This window comes from Heterodontus francisci, chromosome 7 (genome assembly GCF_036365525.1).
Source record: "Heterodontus francisci isolate sHetFra1 chromosome 7, sHetFra1.hap1, whole genome shotgun sequence".
NCBI lineage: Eukaryota > Metazoa > Chordata > Chondrichthyes > Heterodontiformes > Heterodontidae > Heterodontus > Heterodontus francisci.
In genome coordinates this window covers 66,897,428-66,917,311 of record NC_090377.1, presented here as the reverse complement: position 1 = coordinate 66,917,311, position 19,884 = coordinate 66,897,428, and the positions used below count along the sequence as shown (strand labels likewise).

The 19,884-nt window shown below is 41.6% G+C and overlaps 1 protein-coding gene across 10 annotated transcripts in view; it reads left to right on the top strand.

Annotated features, from left to right (window-relative positions):
• The window catches only part of LOC137372031 (myosin light chain kinase, smooth muscle-like), a 433,121-nt gene that overhangs the window by 325,971 nt on the left and 87,266 nt on the right, over nt 1-19,884 (top strand). For all 10 annotated transcript variants that reach the window (XM_068035330.1, XM_068035322.1, XM_068035326.1 and 7 more), the window contains 3 exons: nt 3,850-3,900; nt 6,090-6,217; nt 17,335-17,488. In XM_068035330.1, coding sequence (XP_067891431.1) covers nt 3,850-3,900; nt 6,090-6,217; nt 17,335-17,488 — 333 coding nt within the window. The remainder of the gene's footprint in view (nt 1-3,849; nt 3,901-6,089; nt 6,218-17,334; nt 17,489-19,884) is intronic.

Below are 19,884 nucleotides of genomic sequence, written 5' to 3'. Positions count from 1 at the left end.
ACACTATTTTTACAGAATTTCTAATTCATGACTGGGAACAATATACCATGTTGAAATCTTGTTAACTTCTTCCAGAAGCCCATGATTGTTACAAAAAAAAACTCCCAAGAGCTGACCCATTGGCCTATTAGACTTGTATGTCTACCTGCAACTGAAAATTTGGTTGCCTTATCAAGCTAACACGTAAAAATACAAACATTCGTATCGGGATTCGTAACAAACCTTTGAGGGCATTCTTGAAGTTTGGAGACAGCACCATACTGATCTTGGAAAAACTGATACAATGTGCTATACAGATAAAAGGCCTTAATTAACCTGTTTGTTGGGAGGAAATTGGCTCCACATTGTGTTGTCTCAGTTAATAATATGCAAGGAAACATAGTCAGCATTTATGCCAAATCGCTACAACATATTGTCGAGAGTAGGGGAACAGCAATGGTCTTGACCAACAGTACCAGAAGCCACTGACTTACCTTGGAACTGCCCTTGTGAGGCTGATGACTAGGATTCTCTTTTGAGCAATACATAATCTTAATATACAACTTATAACACTGGTTTCTACCTGCAACGAGGGAAACCCTAGTAAACTAAAAAAAAACGACTAAAGAATCTAATTGATAGCAGTGGCTCTTAAGATGGTTCTTTTGGTCCCATCACTGGAACAATTTGCAACTTCACTCTCAAAATACAATTCATCTACCTTGAGCATATTTCCTTGCTTCCCTCAGCTTCTTCCAATTGTTGTTCAACATGGTACTGGTTCTTAATAGAGATGTTAGAGTGGTGATTAGCAAGAGGTTCCCTTAATATTGTTTGAAGCTATGGGATCCAGAATTAATTTTGAGGACTCCTCAGGCTTTTCTCACTCAACTGTGTGATACTTGTGGTCAGTCTATCCTGTCAGTGGGACTGGACATCCCAGGGTGACGATAGAGGAGTCCGGAATTTTAGCACATAGACATGATTATATGACTACACCTATATCGGTTAATCTCAGGGACATTTCTCCCATCTTGAGTGCCAGGCCAGATAGTTTTTTTTATTCTTTCTTGGGATGTGGGCATTGCTCGCAAGGCCAGCATTTGTTGCCCATCCCTAATTGTCCTTGAGAACGTGGTGGTGGGTCGCCTTCTTGAACCACTGCAGGCCATCTGGTGTGGGTACTCCCACAGTGCTATTAGAAGGGAATTCCAGGATTTTGATCAACGATGAAGGAATAGCAATATAGTTCCAAGACAGGATGGTGTTTGGCATGGAGGTGAAGAGACTCTTCAGGGTCTTGCTGATATTGTATTATTAATGAATCCACTGTGCCCTCCTGATGGTTATGAATAATAAAATAGCCAAGGGCTTTGCATGGCACAAAAGGGATACCAAATTATTGATTGGAATATACAGTGGGCAACTGATCTAATTGTTGATCCTTATTAGCATCAGCACTTCACACCTTTATAGCACCTTTAATGTAATAAAATAAACAAAAATACTTCAGAGGTGAAAAAAAAATGAACAAAAACAGCTAGCAGATAGTAATAGAGAAGGGCTGGTGTGGGGACAGAAGGCAAGATCAAAAGGAAAAAATTAACTTGCACTTATATAAGACCTTTCATGACCTCAGGATATTCCAAAGCAATTTACAGTCCATGATGTACTTCTGTAGTGTCGTCACTATTGTAAAGTAAGGAAATGTGGCAGCCAATTTGCACACAGCAAGCTCCCACAAGCAGCAACATGGTAACAATTTGTTTTCGGGATGTTGGTTGAGGGATAAAAATTGTCCAGGACAACTGAGCTATTTCCTCAGCTCTTTTTCAAAAAATGGCATTCCATCCACCTGAAAGGGCAGACAGGGCCTTGGTTCAATGTCTCATCTGAAAGACGACACCTTTGATAGTGTAGCACTCCTTCGGTACTGCACCGAAGTGTCAGCTAGATTTTTGTGCACAAGTCTCTGGAGTGAGACTTGAGCACACAAGCTACTGACTCAGAGGCAATATGGTACCACTGAATCACAGCTGACACTGTGACAAAGAGGTAGGTTTAAAGGAGGTTTTGGAGGAGGGGACAAAAGCAGCAAGGGGAAGGTGTATAAGGAGAGGTCTACAACAGGTGGAATGGAAACAGCTGGAAACTTTGCCATCACAAGTGAAGCAGAGGTTGGCCAGAGTCAAAAGAATGCTAGAACATAGGGCTGAAGAAGGATGTAGAGTCAGGGAATGTTGAGGCCATGGAGGGATTGATAGTTGAAGTTATGGATCTTGAAATATGTGTTGAGGTATGGATAGCCACTGAAGTTTGGCAAGGACATGAGTGATCAGGTAGCAGTACTTAGCACAGGATAGGGTTTGAGTGAAATTTTAGATGATTTATAATCTTTGGACTTTGAATAATCTATGAAAGGTGAAACTTGGGAGGCCTGCAAGAAAACCATTAGAGTAATTGAATTTGAAGGGACAAAGATGTGAATCAGGGATCCTGCAGCAATAGAATACATTCCCATGAGGGGGAAAGGTAGGGCAACCAGAGCTCCCTTGATGACAAAAGAGTAAAATGAAGCAGAAAAAAGTGCCTGTGGCAGATGTCAAGTTGATAGTACAGGTGAGAACCAGGCAGAATATTAGAAAGTTCAGAGCGGAAGTGAAAAGGGAAATAAGAGCAGCAAAGAAAGAGTATGAGAATAGACTAACAGCTAACATAAAAGAGAATCCAAAAGTCTTTGATGTATATATAAATAGTAAAAAGATAGTAAAAGGAAGAGTGGGACAATTAGGGACCAAAAAATAAGACCTACGCTTGGAGGCAGAGGGGACAGCTGAGGTACTAAATGAGTACTTTGTATCTGTCTTCACCAAGGAAAAAGATACTGCCAAAGTCACAGAAAAAGAGCAGATAGTTGAGAAAATGAATGGGCTAAAAATTGAAAAAGAGGAGGCTCTGGAAAGGCTGACAATACTTAAACTAGATAAGTCACCAGGTCTCATGGGATGCACCCTAATTGCGGAGGGAAGGGTGGAAATTGCGGAGGTACTGACCATAATCGTCTAATCCTCCTTAGATACGGTGGGGTTGGGGTGGGGGGAGGGGGGCAGGGGTTGGGGGTGCGGTCTGTTGGTGGTGGGTGCCAGAGGACTAGAGAATTGCAAATGTTACACCTTGGTTCAAAAAAAATGTAAGATTAAACCCAGCAGGTCAGTCAGTTGAACCTCAGTGGTGGGAAAGCTTTTAGAAATGATAATCTGAGACACAATTAATCATCACTTGGACAAGTGCGGGCAAATTGTGTTCAACTAACTTGATCAAGTTCATTGATGAGGTAACAGAGAGGTGAATGAGGGCAATACAGTTGATGTGGTGTATATGGGCTTCCAAAAGGCATTTGATAAAGTGCCACATAATAGGCTTGCCAGCAAAGTTGAAGCCAATGGAATAAAGGGACAGTAGCAGCATCTATACGAAATTGACTAAGTGACAGGAAACAGAGAGTAGTGGTAAATGGTTGTTTTTCAGACTGGAGGAAGATATAGACTGGTGTTCTCCAGGGGTCAGTTCTAGAACCACTTCTTTTTGTGAGAGATGTTAATGACTTGGACGTGGGTGTACAAAGCACAATTTCAAAATTTGCAGATGCACAAACTTTGGGAGTGTAGTGAATAATGAGGAGGATTTATAGTTGTACTTTGATCACAGAGTGAGCAATGACATTAGTCTGGGACAGTCTTTTCCTAATCTGTTCCGCCAAATATATTGCAACATGTAGGATTAACATCCAGATGCTGCTGAATCATGGAACGGTCACTCATAATTTATTTTAAGATGTTTTTAAAGTTTAAACTTTTTCCTTTCTTTCAGTTGAGGCCACCATAAAAAAGAAACCAACTCCCAAAACTCCTCCCAAACCAGGTAAGATGTTTCATAACAAGAAACTTACTTAGTTTTCTTTTATTTTTTCGCCAAATTGACATGCAACATTTTGTTCATTCCCAGACAGTGAAATCTAGTTTTTTTGCAACCTGTGCCATTACAAAACTTTCACTAACATTTCCCTCCCCATGTTGGGGTCTTCAACCTTATCAGTAAAGAAACTCCAATAACATGAGCTCTTAAAGAAGAATTAATTTCTTACTTCCCACGTCTTTGTAGTTGTTGTGGAAAATTGACCTAAACGTATCCCAGCTGGCAAATAATTTACAATTGATTAAACAAGAAACTTACATTTCACTATTTCCTACTTTAGTTATCAGATCAATGAAAAATGTTCATACAGTCAGCTGGGACCTTCTGGGATATTTGTTTATTAAATCTACCATGAGCATTTGAATTTGAGGGAATGAAACTAGCAAGTTCAAAAGTAAGCTTATTGTGACTAAATTAAGATGCTTTAACTGGTATGCAGGTCAGTCATGTAGTAATTCAGTCTTTTTTTATAGTTAATAAATTTATACAGTAGAGCTTAGTGAAATTAAATAAAAAGGGAAAAACTGCAACAACTGGAAATTTTAACTAAAAACAGAAATATGTAATATGAAAGAGAAAAAAATAAGTTAAAAGTTTGGAGATATATGCTTTGTCAGAGCTGATGAGGTTCAATGAAATCAATGCATTTCAGATGTGACTTAAAGTTTGTAGGAGAAAAATGAAAAAAACAACTCTTTGAGGATTGCTTTTGTTTTCTGGGAAACATTTTCATTATTTTATTTTAATTCTTGGAATATGGGCATCGTTGGCAAGGCAAGCATTTATTACCAATCTGTGTTGTCCTGAATAGGTGGTGGTTGTCCTCCTTCTTGAAAGTGGTTTGATATAACTAAGTGGCTAGCTAGGCCACTTCAGAGGGCAGGTAAACACATTGGTGTGGGACTGAGGCCAGACTAGGTATGGAAATTAGTGAATCAGTTAGGTTTTTACAACAATCCAGCAGCTTCATTGCCACTTTTACTTGTACCAGTTTTTTATTTCCAAATTTTTAAAAAACTGAATTACAATCATTAAACTGCCATTGTTGGATTTGAATTTATGTTCTCTTGATTATTAGTCTACACCTCTGGATTGCTAATGTAGTAACATACTTGACCTCTATATTGTGACTTTTTTTCCCTCAGGTATATTTTGTCAAAATATAATCTTACTCAAAATCCTCGTGTACTAAAAAGGGATCAGATACATGAAATATTTACTATTCACAGTGTAGCAGGAGAAGATCAAAAACTTGTAATGGCACTGAGCAAATATTTTAAGGAGCTATCATCAGGTCATGCGAGATTATAAATGAATATAAAGTCACAATGTAAGTGTAGTAAATAATGTATTAAGAGGGAGCTGTTAAATATATTCTATTATCTTATTAATATTATGATTTATTTTCTTGTTAACTTGTTTGCTAAATCATATTTTACTATCTGTTTTTCATACAGGATATGCAGTCTTGCATAATAAATTTGAAATATAACATTGCCTTGGCAGCACATAAAGCAGCGCCTAAATAGGATTATTTATTTTATCACTTGTAATGTCACACAATGTCAAAGTTTTATTATATTTTGACAAAAAGGCAAGCGCTAAATTTTATTTTATTAAATTAAAAGAATCAACAACAAAAACAGCTAATGTCAGTAAAATATTCAAAGGCAACTTGCACATCCTCAGGTTAACAAGCCAGTAAAGATATTGACAGTGGTTTCTCCACTTGAAATGCTATGAGACCTTACTGTTTAATAAATAGATCAGGCACTTTAATCTGAAACAAACTGCCAGATATAATCACTAAGCCTTTCCTGGTTCTGTTGCAATCCATTCTCAATGTTTTAAATTAAACTATTCTGAAACCTTTTTGTAATAATTACAAATATTTTTGTGAGAATCAGATTACCATTTTTCAGTAATTAAATCACCCAACTGGAAGGATGAACCAAAACAAAGTTATTTGTGATTAAAACCATGTATTAAGAAACAAAATAAAATCACAGATCTTTCATAACTCTGTCCAGTTTTACTAACACACAGAATGTTTTCATTAATATATGAACATGAAATTAGACATACTGAACAGTCAACTTTTCCTTATCTTTCAACGTGATGTTCATTTTCAACAGCTATTCCACCACAGATACTTCAGTGTCCTGGAAGCATGAAAGTCCGTGCTGGAGAATCTGTGGAACTACTTTGTCAGCTCGCTGGAACACAACCGCTCAGCTATACATGGCTAAAGTTTAGAAAACAGGTAATGTTTTGTCCTTTCATTTAGTATTTACATTTTCTGTCAGAAATAGATTTACTGCTAATTTACTCTAGAAGGAAGAGATTAGCCTACTTAGATGCCTATTCAAATAAAAAATGTAAAGTCAGTGAAATTTTAGCCCAGAGGAGCCCCATCATTCTTGTGCCAGTGCTAGCTCCATAACAGGCTTATCTCCTTTGATCCTATTCACCTACTTTGTCCCCATATAATCCTTTAATATTTTTCTTCCTGTGTTTTCTTTTGTTTTTTACTGTCAAGTCACAAATGTCTTTTACATTGTAGAAATTGTACAGAATGTGAATTGTACCGCTTGCAAAGCAGTTCTGTAAATGTTGTGCTTTTGCACGCAATCACACGTTAATAAGTTTAATAATATTGTTAATGAATATGGTGAATATGAAGGTGCTAAAGCCATATGGTTCACTTGATAGAATTAGTAAATCCATTCAATAAGATATCCTACTAACTGAGACCCTCAGCAAAGGAAACTACTACTTGGCTGTAACTTCCTCAATTTATCCCAAGAAGAGACTGTAATTTGTCAGATTAGGCAAAGGTCGCACAGTCCGTCAGAGTTATGTAAAGCATATGTGGACTGTCCTGCAATGGCGTCCAAAGGATCAATGCAGGGCATCTTTGGAGTACCATCAATGTAGGACTGAGAGCTCAAGAAGCATGTGCCTTTGGGTAAAAACTCAACTGAAGGAATTATAAATTTGCCATGTATCATAAATTAACAGATTACTACTCAACATGATATCTTTTTCCTAATCTAGTAGACTAAGATCCATATGCATCAAATTGATTGGCCCTGGATATTGGGAAGATTTAATGTTCTGTTTAAATTTTCTACTTGCTAACCTGCATGGGTATCCCTTCGAAATGAATATGACTTCTTCTCCTGGCAAGAATGAATACGTATGAGGTACATCGCAAGTCATGAGTACCCAGTTGATGAAAACTATGGGCCTAGAGGCAAAAAAGATGAGTGCTTATGTTTAGACTGAGTTAGAATTGGGAAACCCATTGTATGGAAAGAGGGAGGGAGGAGGACCCAGAGACAGACAGCAGCGCCTAAAAGAGAAGGAGGGAGGACGTCCTGGAGACAGACAGCAGAACCTAAAAGCACGGGAGAGAGGAGGACCCAGGGATAGACATCAGCGCCTATAAAGAGAGAGAGAGGAGAATGCAGAGACACGACAGCGGTGCCTAAAAGAGCTATCCAGTCCAGTCCAGTCCAGTCCATGGCTCCAGAGCAGACTGACCAGGTTCTGAGAAAAATTAAATTGTGACGCCACAAGAAAACAGGTAGTTGATTAGTTGGTGAGTATTTTTCTCATTTATCTTCCAAAACTTGGTTAACTTTAGTAATTGTAAGGTTTTATTAGTAGTAGTAAGGTTTACTAATAGTAGTAAAGCTTATTAGATTGGTTGGTGAGTATTTCCTACTTATCTTAACTGGGGAATTTCAATCGGGGTAAGTCAAAGATTAATTCAAATAATAAGAATATAAGCACAGGCAGGACTAGAGAAATTAATAAAAATTTAATCAGTAAAATAATTAACTAATTAAATGTCATAAAGATGGCAGGGCAGGTGATGTGTGGCAGCTGCAGAATGTGGGAGCTCGTGGACACCAGTGTGCTCCAAGGCAAACACATCTGCAGTAAGTGTCTGCGTAAGTTATTGAGCTGGAGGCCGAGCTGCAGACACTATGACACATCAGGGAGGGGGAAGGTTACCTGTGTTCCCTTAGGATAGGGTTGTCTGATTTGGTCCATGGTCAGGGTCAGGAGGGTGTCACTCTGAAAGAGGCAGGGATGGGGATCGAGAAGGTAGAAGTGGAGGACCCTCAGCCCTTGCAATTGTCCAGCAGGTTCAAGGTTCTTGCAGCCTGTATGGACGAATGGGGTGGAGGGGTGTGCTGCAGAGTGGCTGATAAAACTGACAGTGGCACCGTGGTACAGGAAGCCATTCAAGCGGGGGGAGGTAATAGGAATGTAGTGGTAGTAGGGGACAGTATAGTGAGGGGGCTAGATGCATTTCTCTGTAGCTGAGAGCAAGAGTCCAGAAGGCTGTGTTGCCTGCCCGGTGTCAGGGTTCAGGACATCTGCCCTGGACTGGAGAGGAACTTGCATTGGGAGGGGGAAGATCCAGTTGTCATGGTCCACATACATACCAACAACATAGGTAGGACGAGGAAAGAGGTTCTGCTTAGAGAGTATGAGCAGCTGGGGGCTAAATTAAAAAGCAGAACTTCAAAGGTAATTATTACCTGAACCACAAGCAAATTGGAGCAGGGTCAACAAGATTAGAGGGTTAAATGCATGGCTTAAAGATTGGTGTTGGAGATAAGGGTTTCGATTCATGGGGCACTGGCACCAGTACTGGGGAAAGGGGAAGCTGTACCGTTGGGACAGTGTTTACCTGAACTGTGCTGGGACCGGTGTTCTGACAAGTCGTATAACTAGGATGGGAGAGAGGGCTTTAAATTTTTGTGGGGTGACAGATCGAGTGAAGGAAAATGTGATAAATTAAGGAGGGAGGACAAGGCAAGAGAGCAAGGTACCAATAAGTGAATTGATAATCTGAGTGTGGCAGGAAGGGACAGAGTGTACAAATATAAGAGTCCGCCAGCAGATAAGGCTAAAGGTTGTGAAAATAATAAAAAGACAGAATTAAAAACACTCTATCTGAATGCACACAGCAGTCGCAACAAGGTAGATGAATTGACGGCACAAATGGTAGTAAATAGGTATGATCTAATTACCATTATGGAGACATGGCTGCAGGGTGACCAAGGCTGGGAATTGAATGTCCAATTTGACGTTTTGAAGGATAGGCAAAAAGGAAAAGGAGGTGTGGTAGCACTGTTAATAAAGGATGAGGTCAGTACATTAATGAGAGAGGATCTTAGGTTGGAAGATCAAGATGTAGAATCAGTTGGATGAAGCTAAGAAACACCAGGGGGAAGCAAACATTGGTAGGAGTTGTTTATAGGCCACAAAACAGAAGTGGTAATGTAGGGCATGATATAAATCAGGAAATTAGAGGTGCAGGTAACAAGTGTAATACAGTAATCATGGGGGACTTCAATCTACATATAGACTGGCTAAACCTAATTAGCACTAATGCTGTGGAGGAAGAATTCCTGGAATGTATATGAGATGGTTTTCGAGAACAGTACGTTGAGGAACCAACTAGACAACGGGCTATCTTAGATCTAGTATTGTGCAATGAGAACGGCCTAATTAATAATCTTGCTGCAAAGGAGCCTCTATGGAAGAGTGAACATAATATGATAGAATCTTATATAAAGTTTGAAAGTGATGTTGTTCAATCTGAAACTGGGGTCGTGAATCTCAATAAAGAAAACTACGAAGGTCTGAGAGGCAAATTGGCTGTGGTAGCTTGGGAAACTACATTAAAAGGTGACTCTAGACAAGCAATGACTAGCATTTAAAGAATTAATACATGGTTTACAACAAATTTACATTTCTTTGCAGCACAGAAACCCAGCAGGAAAGTTGATCTAACCATGGCTAACAAGAGAAGTTAAAGGTTGTATTAGATCAAAGGAAGAGGCTAATAAAGTTGCCAAAAAAAGTAGTAAGCCTGAGGATTGGGAGCATTTTAGAATTCAACAGAGGAGCATCAAGAAACTGATGAAGAAAGAGAAAATAGAATATGAACTTAAACCATGAGAAACATGAAAACAGACTATAAAAGCTTCTATAGGCATGTAAAAAGGACAAGCTTAGCAAAGACACATGTGGGCCGATTACAAGCAGAGACAGGAGAATTTATAATGGAGAGCAAGGAAATGGCAGGAAACTAAACAAATACTTTGGGCTGGTGGGCCCCGAAAATACCTCCAGGAGAAGCCTGCCACGGGCCTCAATGCCGGGAAGGCCCCACCCCATATTACTGGTGGCGGTGAGGCCTTGTGGCGGCTCCCCTGCCGCTCGGCAATGGGAGCCTGATTAAAATATTTTAATTTATTTAAATAAAGGAACAGTTACTTACCTCGTCATAATGGCCATCCCACTGCAATATTCCAGCCGGTTGCCGGAACTCCCGTGCCTTCGATTTTCCGTTCAGAGATCCGAGGTGGAACACTGGTTGGGAGGGGAAGCAGCTAATTTTTCAGGAGTAGGGGGAACGAGGAAAACTAATTGGTGGAGGGGATGGTGAAAAGGTGTTGAAGGTTAAGGGTTTTAAACTTTGAGGGGGGGAAGGTCAGGGTCATGAGATTATTCTTTTGTGGGGGAGACGGCAATTAATAAATTGATTAGTCATGGGCAGAGGTGGGAGAGGGGATTGAAACTATGAATAAAATTTTAAGTTTAATTTTCTCTCCCCTATAACTTCTAAAATTTTAATGATTCAGAAGGGCCTGAAGTCCTTTAAAAATAGCGCCGGTGCCTGCGCAGTGGCACCGGACACCATTGCCGGGGACAGAGTGCCCGCCCCATCTATGTCATCAGTGGCAGTTGGACAGCCCCGGACATGTAAATGAGTTGCCGCTCCAAATATCACAGCGGCTCCACGGCGTACAGCCTTGCTGTTTTTGAAGCTCGCCGCCGAGATGGAAAAATTCAGCCCTTTGTGTCTGTCTTCACAGAGGAAGATACAAAAAAACTCCCAGGAATACTAAAGAACCAAGGGACTAGCAAGAATGAGGAACTGAAAGAAGTTAATATTAGTAAAAAAAATTAGTACTGGAGAAAATCATGGGACTGAAAGTTGATAAATCCCCTGGACCTGATGATTTACATCCCAGAGTGTTGAAAGAAGTGGCTGTAGAGATGGTGGATGCCTTAGTAGTCATCTTCCAAAATTCTATAGATTCTGCAATGGTTCCTGCAGATTGGAAGGTAGCAAATGTAACCCCACTATTTAAGAAAGGAGGGAGAGAGAAAACGGGGAACTACAGACCTGTTAGCCTGACATCAGCTAGAATCTATTCTAAAAGATGTGATAACTGGACATTTAGAAAATAATGGTAGGATTGGGCAGAGTCAACATGGATTTATGAAAGAGAAAAACCTGTTGGAGTTTTTTGCAGGTGTCTTCGCTGCCTCCGGAGAATACTTGGCATCAGGTGGCAGGACCGTATCTCCAACACAGAAGTCCTCGAGGCGGCCAACATCCCCAGCTTATACACACTACTGAGTCAGCGGCGCTTGAGATGGCTTGGCCATGTGAGCCGCATGGAAGATGGCAGGATCCCCAAAGACACATTATACAGCGAGCTCGCCACTGGTATCAGACCCACCGGCCGTCCATGTCTCCGCTTTAAAGACGTCTGCAAACGCGACATGAAGTCCTGTGACATTGATCACAAATCGTGGGAGTCAGTTGCCAGCGTTCACCAGAGCTGGCGGGCAGCCATAAAGGTGGGGCTAAACTGTGGCGAGTCGAAGAGACTTAGCAGTTGGCAGGAAAAAAGACAGAGGTGCAAGGAAAGACCCAACTGTGTAAGAGCCCCGACAAATAAATTTTTCTGCAGCACCTGTGGAAGAGTTTGTCACTCTAGAATTGGCCTTTATAGCCACTCCAGGCCCTGCTCCACACAGCACTGACCACCTCCATGCGCTTACCCATTGTCTCTCAAGACAAGGAGGCCAAAGAAGAAGAACTAGCAGAATAGATAAGGGAGAACCAGTGGATGTGGTGTATTTGGATTTTCAGATGGCTTTCGATAAGGTCCCACATAGGAGGTTAGTAAGCAAAATTAGAGCACAAGGGATTGGTGGTAATGTGCTAGCATGGATTAAGAATTGGTTAACAGAAAAAAAACAGAGAGTAGAAATAAACGGGGCATTCTTAAGTTGGTAGGGTGTGACTAGTGGGGTATCACAAGGATCAGTGCTTGGGCCCCAGCTATTCACAATCTAAATCAATGATTTGGGTGTGGGGACCAAATGTAATATTTTCAAGTTTGCTGATGACACAAAACTAGGTGGGAATGTGAGTTGTGAGGAGGACGTAAAGAGGCTTCAAGGGGGATTTAGACAGGTAAGCGAGTGGGCAAGAACATGGCAGATGGGATATAATGTGGAAAAATGTGAAGTTATACACTTTGGTAGGAAAACAGAAATGCAGAGTATTTCTTAAATGGTAAGAGATTGGGAAGTGTAGATGTCCAAAGGGACCTGGGTGTCCTTGTTCATATGTCAGTGAAAGCTAACGTAGGTGCAGCAAGCAATTAGGAAGACGAATGGTATGTTGGCCTTTATTGCAAGAGGATTTGAGTACAGGAGTAAAGAAGTATTGCTGGAATTGTGTAGTGCCTTGGTGAGACCATACCTGGAGTATTGAGTACAGTTTTAGTTGCCTTCCCTAAGGAAGCAAATACTAACCTTGGAAGGAGTGCAACAAATATTCGCAGATCTGATTCCTGGGATGGAGGGATTGTCCTATGAGGAGAAATTGAGGAGACTGGGCCTCTGTTCTCTAGCATTTAGCAGAATGAGAGGTGATCTCATTGAAGCATACAAAATTCTTACAGGGCTTGAACTAGGGGTCACTGTTTAAAAATAAGGGGTCGTCCATTTAAGACAGAGATGAGAAATTTTTTCTCTCAGAAGGTCATGAGTCTTTGGAATTCTCTTCCTCAAAAGGCGGTGGAAGCAGAATCTTTGAATATTTGTAAGGCAAAGGTAGCTAGATTCTTGACAAGCAAGGGGGTGGAAGGTTATCGGGGGTAGGTGGAAATGTGGAGTAATGAGTTCAGTCATGAACTTATTGAATGGCGGAGCAGGCTCGAGGGTCGAGTGGCCTACTCCTGCTCCTAATTTGTATGTTCGTATGTTCGACAGGGTAGATGCAGGAAGGATGTTTCTCCTGGCTGGTGAGCCTAGAACCAGGGGACACAGTCTCAAAATAAGAGGTAGGCCATCTGGGACTGAGATGAGGAGGAATTTCTTCACTCAAAGGGTGATGCATCTTTGGAATTCTCTACCCCAGGAGGCTATGGTGGCTCAGTCATTGAGTACATTCACGACAGAGGTTGATAGATTTCTAGATATTAAAAATATCAAGGGATATGGGGATAGTGCAGGAAAATGGCATTGAGGTAGAAAATCAGCCATGATCTAGTTGAATGGTGGAGCAGCTTCGAGGGCCCAAATGGCTTACTCCTGCTCCTATTTCCTATGTATGTACCTATGTATATTCTCCTCAGTCTACCAGTGTTTATAGAACTGGTACTTCTATATTATGTCATGCTAGACCCCCACCTGCCAAGAATGAGGCACATCAATTTTAACATGAACATTGATTTTTAACTGTTGTTGGAGCGAGGAAATGACTTGTTAAACAGATCAGCCGTGGCTGGAAAAAAACGTTTACATACCAACAGACATCAAAGTGAGGAAGGGCAGTCCAGGGCAGGCTAAGGAGGATACAATCCACAATGGCCAGGACTGGTTAGACCGGCTGGTCACATGACTACCTGGCTGTTCCAGGGTTTTATTTGGGACTAGCCACAGAGAGTTTGAAGGCATAAAGTCTGTTTGCTCCTGAACTGAGAAGATCTCTCTCCTGTCTGCTCCCATCTCTTTCTCACAAGCCTCTGAATCCACTGAAGACACATGAACCCCAAGAGAGAAAAGTCTACAGTGAACAAGGTTTAAGAAGAATACTGGGCCCCAACGAAAAGCAAGATCTACCTTCAATCAAGGACTCTACAGTGAACTCGAAGAACTGTAACAACAACTCTTCAGATATTGCCTCAAACTTTTCACTTTATTTTTCTTCCACTCTTTTCTTTCTCTATTTGCATGTGTGTATCACATATGCGTGCTAGTGTGGGCGCGTTTTGTATCCGTAGGCATCAACCAAATTAGAGTTTAAGTTTAGTAAATTTCAACCTTTCTTCTTTAAACCTAAGAAAGCCTGTTTGTGTTGGTGTCTGTGCCTTACAATTAGAAAGCGGTGAACAAGGATTCACCAAGGGGGAGCTAAAAACACGGTGTGTTTAAAATTAAGCCCTGTTACAGTAAGACCAGGTGAAGGCTGAAAGGGAACCCTAGACCTCTCTCTCACCTGGTCATAACAATTACTTCAATGTTTCTCTGGTCCAGGAAATGAAATTACAGTGGGACTATCCCTTCATGATAGCTTCTATTGCATCACTTGTTTCTTCTATGTGAGGTAGTGCTGGAACTCAGGTTTCTGGTTTTCAATGATCTTTAAATGCTCAGCACAACATCCTTATAATAATCAACTATAAAGTGTTCCTAAAAACATAAAGAACCTGTATTTATATAATGTACAGTGTTTTGGAATATCCTAAGGCACCATGAAGGAGCAATCTAAAGAGCCATTTGTGTTGTCAGCAAACAACGGGACAAAGAGTTAAATGGGGCAATGAGGAGGAAGCGGGAAACTGGTTTCAAAGAGGAGCTAAGCATTGTAAGAGCTGGAGGACATGGAGAGAATTCATAGAGTAACATGGGGTCAGGACTGTGTTGCAGCCACATGGTGAGATGTTTGGGTGGTTCCCACTGTTCAACTCTCACCTGACCACAGCAAGTTTGTTTTTTTATTAGGGTTAAACCCCTTTGTGTTTTATTTGTCAGATAAACAGACAGCGACAGGTTTTCTTATAGGTTTAAAACAGAAAATCAATAATTTATTGATCAATACGCCTTAACCCGAAATTGTCGCAACCGCATTCACTCATGGTTTTGCTTGCATGTGCGTGCGCGCGCACACACACACACACACGAAGAGACAGATAGAGAGGAAAAGGGGTAAGCAATGGTAAGTGGGGTGTAGATTTCGGGGGTTAAGGTAAACCAGATGAATTCTCTCAGATGTCAAGTTCTCATTTGTTACAGGCCTAAGGTGTTTGTCGGTTTCTCACTTGGTTGAAAGTTCAGTTGAAGACAGTGGATTATTTCTCATTCACTGATGTATAAGTGTAGATGTAGAATTCTATAGCAGGGCATGTCCGTTCTGGCTTGCTGGAATTCTCCCAGCTCTTTAGCTGGAAAAGCTTCTTGGATTCTGCTTTCTGGATGTCCCTCTCTCTCTTTGAGGGCTGTCCTTTTCAGGTAAAATATTTGTCACATTATCTTCTAGTAGGAGACACTTTCATCTCTCCCCCAAGATGCTCACACAATGGCCCAGGATGAGTGTAATCCAGTTATGACATTTTCACTTAACACCTTCTTTGTTTCAGAAGAACCCATTAAATTTGGGAATATTTCAGGATGGGTTTGGATGGATGCAATTGACACCTCTTAGCTTTGAAGATATTCCTTTGTCCCTATCAGACTGTTTGAATACACAAAGGCCAAGTCTTTTACCTTCAGCAGCCATTTTGGAGCACATTCTTCATTTTTTTAAAAGAAAGGTCCATTTCTTAAAAGACAAAATCAATGTTTATAACTCTTCAGTATTAGTCCATAATTTTTCATCGTCGCACTTGTACGTGACAACTGGAATAGAGAGTGGCTAGCAGGCAATGGGAAGAAGGAAATATGATGGCTGAGGTAGCCATTCAGATAGTCTTAATATCAGCGCTTAAATCTTCCTCATATTTGGCTTTGGAGGTGAGGATGGAGAAGGCAGGAAAATGTGGTCAGTGGAGATGGTTTATCATTGAGAAGAGGAGTCTGAGATTGTTCGTATCCACCAGGGTTCTAAATATTGTACTGGGTAAAGTATCTGCTACTGAATTCGCAAACTATTTCTTTAAATACAAAGGGCATTATATTACCAGCCCTGGCGTCACGGGCTGTGAGGCAGGGGGACCGGGAAAACAGTGGGGAGCCACGTCAGGAAGGCTTCCCACTGCCGGGGATGTTTCCCAGCAGTGGGACTGGGCACAGATTGGCTATCCACCAAATGGAGGTGGGCAGCCTTTTTAAATAATTAAAGGCCCTTTTAAGAGTGTTTTTCTGGGCCGCCGGCACTTTGCCAGTGGCGGAGCAACCCCTGCCATGTGGGGAGGCTGCCAGCTGAATAGAGGCGGCCTCCCGGAGGCCATCCGGGGTCCATTGGAGCTGGAAGCTCCATGCCCCAACTGGAGCCGGAAGCTCCATGCCCCAACTGAAGCCTGCAGGCACGGAAGGCCAACCCATGGCCTCAATGGGCCATCCAGATGGGGTCTGCTTGGCCCCTCTGATTTTTAATTTTTTTACTTTCCTGTCTAAGGGCGTCTCAAAATGGAGGTGCCCTCTTGATCCCTGCCCTGTCTCAGCAGCGCCCACCTCTCCTGGTGGGGATGTCGAAGCTTCAGAGTGACTGGCCCTCGGATTGGGCCTGCAGCATTGAGCGCCCACTTGCCATCCTAAATTGGACCGCAAGCCCGGAGGCGGCCAAGTAGGATGCTGCCTCTGGGAAGATTGCTGAGCCGGTTCCGCTGCCAGCAGTTGCAGGCTCGGGACCCCTAGCTGGTCCTGATGTCAGGGTCCCGAAGCCTGTGGTAAAATTCAGCCCAAAATTGTAGGTCACACTGTACAATCATCCACAATAACTTGGTGAATGTAGTATTAAAATATATGTATCAAGTTTATGTTACCATTTAAAACAGAAATCAGTGTAAATTTTGCTTTGTAGTACAGTTGATAATCTGTATTGAATTATTTTTGTTTATCTAGTTGGATATGTAAAGATAAGCTTTATCTATGCTGCATAATGGACTACTTTTTAAGGTTAAGAACATATAAACTCATTTCATACAGGTTCCTCACAGCTGGCAGAGAAAGGAGATTTTTGTATCATCGGTATGAAACCCAGACCCCAGAGGTAAAAAAGACAACAGTTTAACTCACACCTTAGCCAAATCCTTTAAATTGAATCATTAATGAATAGTAATTTTCAATTTTACATGAGGGTACGATGCTGCTTAAGATCTTGCCTTCCTGCAACATATCTCAAAAAATCATGATTGTGTTGGCTGACATGCGTTAGCAACAGGTGAAGCACTCCATCACTACTATTTACTGAAACAATACCCTCATGGTGTGGAAACCTTGTGATGTTCTCTGTGGTTCTGTCCATCAACTTAATTCACTTTGCTAATATTTTGTACAATTCAAAATAAAAGGTTTTCTAAATCCTTCATTTTGTTCTCATTTCAGATTAAAGAAAGTGATCACATAAAAATAGAAAATACAGACAGCAGCAGTAAACTAATCATCTCTTCAACTAAGCATGAAGATTGTGGCTGTTACAACTTACTTGTAGAAAATAAGATAGGAAGCAAACAAGTTCAAGTTAACCTCACTGTTGTAGGTAAGTTGATCAAGTCATCCCTGATATCTTCCTCAATGTGTAATTTTAACAAATTTGTAAATGCATTACTTGTTAAGGTGTTTTACAGAGGAAACGAGAGGGATATATCTGTAACAGTGCTATTTATAACTAACAAGGAGCAAGGGGTGAAAGGTTATTGGGAGTAGGCGGGAACGTGGAGTTGAGGTTGCAATCAGATCAGCCATGATTTTATAAATTGGCTGAGCAGGCCTGAGGGGCCGAGTGGCCTACTCCTTCGCCTAATTTGTATGTTCATATGTAACAACTTGCTTCAAGCCTTTAAAAATAACATCCTTGTTTCAGAATACTTTTGTATCAGAACACAGCAATTTTTGTATGGTTTTGCACAATTAAAACTAGACCTGTAGATAATTATTTCAAGCAAACTACTTGTAGAATCATCTATTTACATTGTTCTAAAAATCCTTGTTGAACTAATCAAAATAACTCCCGGGAAGGACAATATTGGACTGAATCCTAACTCCCAATGAGGGGTGGGTTAGGGTCATGTCAGAGGTTAAAATGCAAAAAATTTGGAACAGGAACAGATCCTGCTTCAAATACTCCCTCTTCCAGTTTTAATGGAGTTGGGACAAGGGGCGGGTGACGCAGTCTTAGCAGCCCTGTAGTTAAATGCTGCAGGACATTTGGAAAACCTATTCTTGCGCGTTTCCCAACCTCACAACAGCACCCCCACTCTGGCACAGAACTTACCACCAGGCTAAAACCCAGGCTCTGTGAATGTACAGAATTCTCACAAATGAAAAAAAATCACTTATCATTCATTCAGAATGAATTATTCTCCCTTTTGGCTAGATTTTATGGCCCCCCCACCCCCACCGAGATAGGGTCGTAGGCAGGGATCGCATAGAATTGCGACGTGTGGCAGGGGGGAAGAGGGCCCATCGCTGCCCATCGCCAAGCAATTTTGCCAGGGGCAGGATATGCCGGCAACAGCCTTCCCACCCAGTGGCCAATTTGGGAACCTTAAGTGGCCTATTAATGGCAACTTAAGGGACTCTTCCTGCCGCCGCTGGGGTTTAACCAGCGGTGAGGGTTGTGCCTCCACCAAACGAGGAGTTCGCCCAGTAATACAAGGCGCCTTCTTTGTGGCCTTTGGGATGATCCCTCCTCTGTGGGCAATCTGTGGCTCAAGGAGGATGTCCACCCACCTCCCCTCCCCCACCTCACCTTCCCTCCCCCACCTCACCTTCCAGACTGGCCCCAGTGAACTGCCTCACTTACCTGAGGTTCGGGGTTCTATCACTGGGCCTGGGTCCAAGGCCCCTGCAGTATTGGCAGTGGCCACCACTCCCAGTGGCGCTGCTGATACTGCTGAGCTGCCGGCCCTGTGATTGGCCGGCAGCTTTTGGAGGCAGGATCTCTGTCTTTAAAGGGACGTAGATCCCAGCTCCGGAAACATCGCCTCTTGAACAACAGAGGATTGCGCTGGGGCCGCGTGCGAAAGCCGAGGCGAGTTTCTCCCCGCCTTTCTGCCCTGGCACCGGGAGCCCCACCTTCTCCGCAAAATCTAGCCTTTGTTTCTATTTGAAAATTTCAGATAAAACTGAGATGCTGCTTTTGCTAAAAAGCATGAATTGTATCATAATTCCAGTTGTTAAATCAGTAGGATAATTAGTTTTAAAAATGTTTGCAAACTGAACTAGTTGTTTCAGTACTATTGTGAATTTTCTGCCCTATACATAAAAACTATTCGCAATCAACGTTCAATGTTATTTTATATCTCTTACTTAATAACAGCAACTAGAACTAATTAATATTTCCTAATGTTACTTGATGGAGATCTGGCAACACAGGAACAGAAGAAGGCCATTAGTCCCTTGAACCTGTCTGCCATCAATTGGATCGTGGCTGATCTGTACCTCAAATCTGTGCATCCACTTTTAGTTCAAATCCTTTGATATGCTTCCCTAACCAAAATATATTGGCCTAAGTCTTAAAATTTCAATTGACATATCACAACTTTTTGGGGAGCGAGTTCCAGATTTCCACCACCCTTTGAGTGAAAGAATGCTTCCTGATTTCACTCCTAAATGATCAAGCTGAATTTTAAGATAATGCCCTCTTGTCCAAAGGTTTACCTATATCTACTCGATCAAAATCTTTAATCATTTTAAATATCTTGATCAGATCACCACTCAACCATCTAAGCTCAAGGGAGTAAAAGCCAGGTTAATGCAATCTGTTCTCATAATTTAATGAAGAAATGATGATATATTTCCAAATCAGGATTTTGTGTGAATTTGGAGGTGGTGGTGTTCCCATGCACCTGTTGTCCTTGTCCTTCTAGCAATAGAGGTCACAGGTTTGGGAGGTGCTATCAAAGAAGCCTTGGCAAGTTGCTTGTAAAAGGT